The 8,144-nt window shown below is 37.4% G+C and overlaps 1 protein-coding gene and 1 pseudogene across 1 annotated transcript; both read right to left on the reverse strand.

The window, feature by feature from the left end:
* Positions 1-257: 257 nt before the first annotated feature.
* Positions 258-4,137, reverse strand: LOC137744400 (DEAD-box ATP-dependent RNA helicase 38-like; annotated as a pseudogene).
* Positions 4,138-7,130: 2,993 nt separating this feature from the next.
* Positions 7,131-8,144, reverse strand: LOC137744401 (non-classical arabinogalactan protein 30-like). The gene is made up of 2 exons (XM_068484223.1): positions 7,955-8,144; positions 7,131-7,495 (listed from the first exon to the last, which is right to left on the reverse strand). Exons 1-2 carry the CDS (start codon positions 8,142-8,144, stop codon positions 7,131-7,133), a joined length of 555 nt encoding a protein of 184 aa, XP_068340324.1.

The following is an 8,144-nucleotide window of genomic DNA, read 5'->3' on the forward strand; positions in this document are numbered from 1 at the left end:
CATAAAAGAGTTTACCAAACACTCAACATCTATATTTTACCGTTGTTTATTCTCACAACACAACAACAATAGTTTTTTAAAAGCACAATAAAATCAGTTTTTTTTTTTTTTAAAGCATGACAATACCATACTAGCCTTAAGGCAATGAGAATAAAAAGAACGTAAATAGTACTGCATTAAGGTCATTAAATCAAGCAAGTTGATTGTCATTGCAGGATAATAATGTAAAGTTAACAAAATTATACAGAGGGCAACTACGGATTACATGAGCCAGCCACGACCTAACAAGCATTCTAATTTCAAACAAAACCCTCATTCCTACATACTACGACATCGCTAAATTTAGACAAGTTGCTGCTACCTTTGTTTCATCAGAATTGGTTGAACCCGATGGATTTCAGCTCTCTTTTCCTCCGTAAATACTAAATACAAGGACAAGACAGTCGATTTGGCTCCACGTACGGTGGTCATTACAATAAACCAGCTGCTCTGAGAGCATTTTCAAAAGCTTCCTCACAGATCTTAACCTGCAAACGTTGAGAGCATACCGATAAGTTCATTAACATCTGTGTACTACATCAGATAGTTGTGTGCAAATTATCAAACCTAAGAATCAATTGGAGTTTAATGTTCGATGCGGCGCAAGATTATTACCTCTGGTACTTGGATATTATAGTATTTCTCAATGTTTTCCATGAGCAGGTGATCCCAGTCGAGGCAAAGCAAGTTAATCACAGCTCCTGCACAGTCATATTTCTACACCGCTCAGTCAAAACTTCAAACTTAGATATGTTTATACAGCCTTCTTAATAGCGACTAAATTACATGGAAAGAGCCAGAACATACGAAACAGAAAAAACAAGACAGATTCCTGATAGGAAACTAACCCTTGCCACCGAAACGCCCTGTCCAGCCACATCTATGCAAGTAGAGCTCATAATCAGGTTCTGGAAGTTCCCGTTTCCCGTGAGATGGTTCGTGCTTTATTGGAAGATCATAATTCACAACCAAATTAACCTGCAAAAAGGTTTCAAATGAAAGTGTCAATCTTGCAAGGAATTTAAAACAGAAGGGAGAAAAGTTCTTTTAGGGAAACTGAATGGGGGATGGCAGCACCCGCTTTGAGTCAAATCCTTGAGCAAGTAGGTCAGTTGTTATAAGAACATGGGTTAAACTGTTGTTAAACTCTTTAACTATTTTGTCTCTGTCTTCGGCTGTGGTGGCACCGTGAATAGTATAACAGAAAAGCCTTCCTCAACAAGTTGTTGATGCAACATTCTGGCACTAGCTTTTGTCCGTATGAATATAATGCTCTGCCCCAATCTCTCTCCTAGTTCAAGTATTTTGGTTTTGATTACATGAATCTTGGTCAGTTCATCAGGACAGTACACCTTGTACTGCTTCACAGCCTCTAAAGATAGCTCTTCTTTTTGTACAGGTAGTTTATTACTATCTTTCACCACTCTTGAGATGAACTTTGTGACGGTTTCATTAAATGTAGCAGAAAACAAAAGCACCTGCAAAAAAAGGATGTAACAAATACGGAAAAGAAACCTAAAAATAAACCATGTTTAAATTATGATTAATAAGATAAATTCTTTATCATCAAAATGGTGATAGTCAAACAAAAAGGGAACTACTTCCGAAACTTCCTTCTTTCAACCCCCCAAAAAGGTAGTTTAACTAATAAAATGTTGAAAGAAACCACGAAAGAATATACAGAAACGTCGCAAAAGAATATGAGCATTGAAGTTTTAAACCTTAGGTGCAACAGAAGTAAACCATAATTTGACAAGCCTAGCAGTGAGAGCTAAATTTTCCTATCCCCATCATTATCCTTAAAGAAACATCTTTGAAGCCATCCCGCAGAAAATATGCACAAAAACAACACCAATCAAAATTCGAAAATCTTATCACAAGCCAATCAAATGAAATACATTTCAGCAACAGCTCGTATTCAACTCACACTGTAAAAATAGAAAAACAACCTTAAATCTAGTGTCCAAGATATTAATTTTGTTATGGACATCCAATACAGTACAACACAACACTATCAAGAACAGCATTAACAGAGCAAAGCATCCAGAGCGGAAACTAAGGAAATGCAGTACCATATGAATGAATGGATTAATCATACATACCGCAGCTAGCATCTGATCAGCCTCATCAAAAACAAGAACCTTGACACAAGTCACACCGAGTTTTTTGTATGACATCAATTTCTTAATTGTACCAAGAGTTCCAATCACAATTTGTGCTGATACTGGTGCCCTCGAATGAATTGGCACTGCACAAGAACTGGTTTTGTCCCTTATACTTGGGACAGCACACTCCACCTTTATCCCTGTGTACTTCCCAATTTTCTCAATAACCTCCAAATTCTGCCACATTAGTATTCACCATCGCCACAATCAATCCCCTTTCTATAAATATAAACAAAACTTAAAATTTTCACATTATTCATCATAAAGCTTGTTCCTGTATTGTAATGTTCCTCATCCCTTTTCGAGAAAAAAATCTATTTGTTTAGAGAAAGTAGAAATTCGTGAGGTATTGGTTTGTAAACTAAAATTTCGCAAGTATTCGTTTGTAAACTAAAAATTAGTGAGTATTGATCCATAAACTTGTTGTAAGCATCGTAACACCGACTTCTATCCAACTCGGGCACAAAACGGAGTTACCTAAAAGAACCATTGCTTCACATTGCGACAAGTTGAGGAATCAACACTTATAAATTTTTTTGAAGGACCAAAGCTCTAATTCGACCGTAGTTTAAGGGCAATGCTCCAAAAATTTGTAAAATACATTTGTGTGTATAATTTTCCCAAATAAGAGAAAAAGAAGGGAAAAAAAAAGAACCAAAATTGGAGTACCTGCAAGGCCAACTCTCTGGTGGGGCAAATGCAGAGCGCCTGAGGTGCTCGGAGGTTCGGGTCAACCCGCCCCCAACATCCCGAGCCCGAAACAGGTGGTTTTCCTCGTGCCATTGTGCGCCTGAGCTATGAGGTCTTTGTACGGAGGGGACAAAATCATTGGCAGCGTGATTGCCTGAATTTTACTGGGCCTCTTGAAGCCCATCTCTCTATACCCGTATCACCTCCGGCGACAGATTCAGCTCCTCGAACGTAATCGCCGACGCGTACAGCGTGTCGCCGGCCACCTAAATCGAATTCAAACCCCAATTAGAAACCCTAAAAATGTCAGCCCTCTGTAATTTGTATGAAAACCCTAATTAGATTTTAGAGAGAGAGGTCGTACGGTATTGATGTATGAGTCCTCGGGATCGTCGAGGAACATGTTTTCTCTGTTGATGTTCAGGTCGGCAATGTTGAGCGCCAGTCCGGCAGTAGACGGCGCTGGTACTGTTCCGTCGTCGTTTTGGTTGCCGCCATTCTGGATAGCGATGATCGTGTAGGCGATGTTGCGTGGGGTTTTGGTATTAATTAATATTAATTTTGGCGGGAAGTCTGGTGTCTGTGACCTACACGGAGTATGACTAGAGTAGGGTTCTTTGTAAGACCCAACGTGGTTCACACGTACAGTAGCCAACGGATGAGAGAGTTGATGGGGGTTTGCTGACTCGTGCAATTCGAAGGTGACTTGCATGGAATGACTATACTGCAACCGCAGTGTCCAATTGATTGATTTATTGTTATGTGAAGAAAAATTTACATATATTAAAGAGTTGTTAAATTAAAACGCTCAATAGCAGTGAATTTGTTTTATGTAAATTCTTATGCAACTTCGATAAATTGAGCACATTTCAATTCTAACCCATCTTATTACAATTTGCTATGGATCACCAAGGTTTAAACGCAATCCAACTTTTTATGTTTTTTTGGTCAAGCTAAATTAGTTTCATTAAATAAAAAGATAAGTACAGGGAAAAGAGAGCCAAAAAGGTAACCCACAACCTAAATACAAGCCCAACAACAAATAAGAAAATATAATAGATAGGCCTAAAAGTAGCCAGCTGAACAACAACAAAAAAACCCTAAGACTGAAATGGAAACCAGTAGCCACCAGATGCCCCTCCACCGCAAGGCCACCACCACCACCAAGAGAATAAACCAACGGAACAATTGGATTAACAGAAAATGGGGGTGAGCGAGTCACCTGCGCAGTAAGCACTTCCATAATCCTACAAAATAGTGCTAAAATCACTTTAACAGCCACCGAACACCTAAGGAGCACATGAGCCGAGTAGCAAAGGCCAATGGTTGAGGATGTGTGACGTAAAGTAGCACAGAAGCAAAAGAGGGCCATGAAGGTCCACATCTGAGACCAACTCATGGGAATTAAGACAAAGTTCAAAGAACAAAGCCCAAGGGAAGCCAAAACAAAGACCAAAAGAGAAAAAGTTTAGAAATTAAACAACTTTTTGGATGGAATGAAGGGGGAAGGATGGGGGAAAGAAGAGGGAAGAGGGAAGATTGCAGAGGGTGGAGATGGAAGGGAAAGAGGGAAGGAGGGCTAGAAATAGGTGGGAAGGATTGGGAAAGGATGGGGGAAAGATGGGGAAAAAGGGAAGATGCAGAGGGTGGAGAAGAAAGAGAAAGGAAGGATGGCTAGAAAGAGATGGGAGTCAGGTTGCCGCCGCCCCCAAGTCGAAGCAAGGAGCGGTAGTTAGGAGGGTGATGAGTCAATATTATACCATATATTTTACCCTAATCTTAGTATTAATTTATTGGTTATTTTGGTAGAATTTTGATACTTTGTTATGTATTTTCAATGTAGGACATTCGACTTCCTATAGAGCAAAAAGTGATCAAACAAATGAATTTTGGAGTGATTCTAGTTAGAGTATGTTCATGTGCCTTTCAAGATGATTGTATCAAAATTCCAGATTTTTCTACCAAGCCTTTTGACTGTGACGATGAAATTAAGGCCCAGTGCGCAGCTTTCCCAGATTGACGTTTCTGGACATTTTAGATATTTTGGAGGTCAAGATAGCATATTTTGATAAAGATTCCTTCTGAGGATTTGTAGGGGACGTCTTCAGCTTTCAAAAGAGACATTTTGGGACCAAATCGCAGTTGATTTGGTCAGTCAAAAGTGTGATTTTCTGAGAAGTCTAAATTTTAGTTTAAATAGGAAACCTTTAATTTTATGTTTTATTATTTTATTATGTTTCCTAGTTTTATTCTATGACCTTTTTTAGGAAGGATTTTATTGTGTAGAAGTATAAATAAGGTTTTTAGCCATTAGAAAAGGGGGAAGAGAGGGAGAGAACGCATGCACTTTGGCTTTAGAGAGCTTTTGACGATTCAAGTTCATTTTCAAGGCATTTTCTATCCATGTTTTTAATAATATTTTACTTTATGATTGTTCGTAACTAGTTTTGTTTGCTAGGGCGAGGCCACGAGCCTTAGCAAGAATATGTAGCTGCTTTTCAATTTGCTTATGATATTATGCATGCAAGTTTTGAATTATTAATCACTGTACTTTAAACTATCTAATTGTCTTGATGATTGGCCACCATTAGGATATTTAAAAAAGTAATTTGATTCAATTTTGGTGGAGGGCTGTCCCTGAAATTGGCACTGGCTTCTTGTGGTTAATATGTGTAACTTCTTAGGATGGACAACACGTCTTAAGGGTTGTATGGTTTTTCAAAATGTTTTCACAAAACTTAATGAGTCTTGCATGTTCACATTCAATCTGGACGCCATGGACAGGTTACATGTTAGATATACGTTCTATGTTAGAGGTTCCAAGTAGAGCATACTTTAGGAAAACCTAACCTTCAAAATATGCATTTGTAATTCATAAATAATTGAAAAAACTACGTAGGATTGTCAAGATGACGGCGGAACCCTAGTGCTCAAATTTATTTTCAAAACTATTTTCTTTTGTTTTCCTTACTTTCCCAATTTATTTAATTTTTTTTAATTAAATTCGTTTTTAATATTTTAGATCATAAAATCAACCTCTTCTAAACTTTGTTTTCAAATAATTAATTAAGATTTGATTTTAACATAAATGATTCATTCAATCCCTGTGGAAAACAACCTTACTTGAGCTCCTATACTACGATAACCTTATTCTCTTGCAAGTATTTTTAAGTGTTTTTATTCTTGCTTTTGCAGGTGGTAAAAATCCCTATCAAAAATTGGCACTATTGTCGGGGATTGTTTTAAATAATTTGTGTTTATCAACTCTTAGTTAATTATTTTTGTATATATCTTTTTATTTACTTGATTTTTTTTTTTTTAGGTTACAATTTGTGCAACAATGGAATTTGTTCCTCCTTCTAGATTCAATATACAACCAGGAAGACCATCCTTATGGGTCAACTTTGCAGAATGGGGTTTTTATGGATTTAAACCTACAATTTGTGCAATTTTCTGTTTGAAGACCCATGATATTTTGCAGTGTCCTGAGAGGGAATATTTTCCAGGGTTTGTCCAAGAGCATATCAATATGAGAAATGACTCAAAAGGAAATTGGAACAATCCATATTCAGAGTTGTATACCCCAAGTTTGCAAAAACATCTTGAGCACTATTTTGAGCAGTCTAATGTGCCACAAGAGCTTTCAGTGCAGGACAAGCTATCTAAATTGTTGGAATCAACTAAGCTGTACAAAGAAATAACTAATCAAGGATTTCATATTCAAGCAATAAACTGTGGGAGAAGTTCTGATGATCAAGAGGTTGGAGCAGGAACCGAAGAGCCACTTGCCAATTACCCATGATCAAGAGGGGAAACAACCTCTGCTAATCATCAAAGGGTTTCTTTTTTCCTTAAGGCATATGGGAGGAAAGGTTTTAGAGAAAGGGAGAGGAATTTCGAAATAGTCCCACAATCCAACTTAAAATGATTTGAGTCAATATGGTTAGGCTCAACTAGTTATCAGGTTGACCAAGTGCTCAAGAAGGAAAATGGTTGTCACAATGTATTTTCTCTAGTTTATTTATGGGCTTTAGATTTAGTATATCAACACGTAATAAAAGTGACAAAAATTAACATGAATGTAAATAAAGCAAAAAATAATGTGTGAAAATCATCTCTCTTAAGAAATATTTGATTTCATCCAATTACAATTGTTGAAACAAAACCATGGGGAAAAGTTACATAAGAAAAATGAAAAAAACAGTACTAAAAAAACAAACGTATTTGTGATATTAATTAATAGTTGCGCCCATTTCCACGACCATTAGTAGACTGATCAGGATGAGTAGTGTCGGATTTCTCACACATAAGACTGGTGTAATAGAATGGACCAAGAGTATACTTTACCAAATCTCTGTACACAAAACTCGGCCGGTTCAGCTTCACCCCTGATCGGCCTCCGCCGAAATTAGTCGGAACGTTACACGTGGCATCTGGGCAAGATACCAACCTCACTGAGCATCGATTGGCTTTCACTTCTTTGCCGTTGATCGTGTACTTGTTCATGATTAGGTCGAATTGGCCTTTCTCGTCCGTCAAATCACTTCCGTAGAAAACAACCCTGCTTCTATCGTCCATGCATGTTACTGACACCTTCCCACCTGCACCAATACTTTTAATTAAATTCATAATCTTTGCTATCCGTGGTTGTTACCCGTTATTACTTGTATATTTTACAATGCATGAACGACTAATACTAAATTACTCATGGATAACTATGACTAGCCCAACTCATTTATATATACCTTCATTTATGACCAAGAAAAAGGACCTATCCCTCATTTTCAAGGAAAGTCCTCATTTTCATAGAGTTCCTCTTTTCTCACTAACATGACACCGTTTGTTTAACTATGTGTTAATCAAATTGACAATTATTATGATGACAAGTGATGAACTTACAATTTCTTCTTATTCAAATGGATAACTAAATGGTATGAAATTCGAACGAATTTTTCTAAAGATAACATTTAGGTGATGATATATAATTAAAAAAGAAATGTTTCTGATATGACATGTTTACAGTGAAATGATGACACGTATATAATTAAAAATATATATACCTTTGATGGGTCTGGCACCGTGAACCCATTCGTTCCAACCTTGGGTGCAATCTTGGCATAGTACCTTGCCACCTACATGCATGGTTTTGATTTTGGGTTCTTCGTAATTAGAAGCTTCAGCTGTGTGGATGCTGCTGCAACCCATTGCAATCAGTACCATTGCAAATATCAGCACCACCGCGGCTCTCAT

The sequence above is a fragment of the Pyrus communis genome, chromosome 9 (genome assembly GCF_963583255.1).
Source record: "Pyrus communis chromosome 9, drPyrComm1.1, whole genome shotgun sequence".
Lineage (NCBI taxonomy): Eukaryota > Viridiplantae > Streptophyta > Magnoliopsida > Rosales > Rosaceae > Pyrus > Pyrus communis.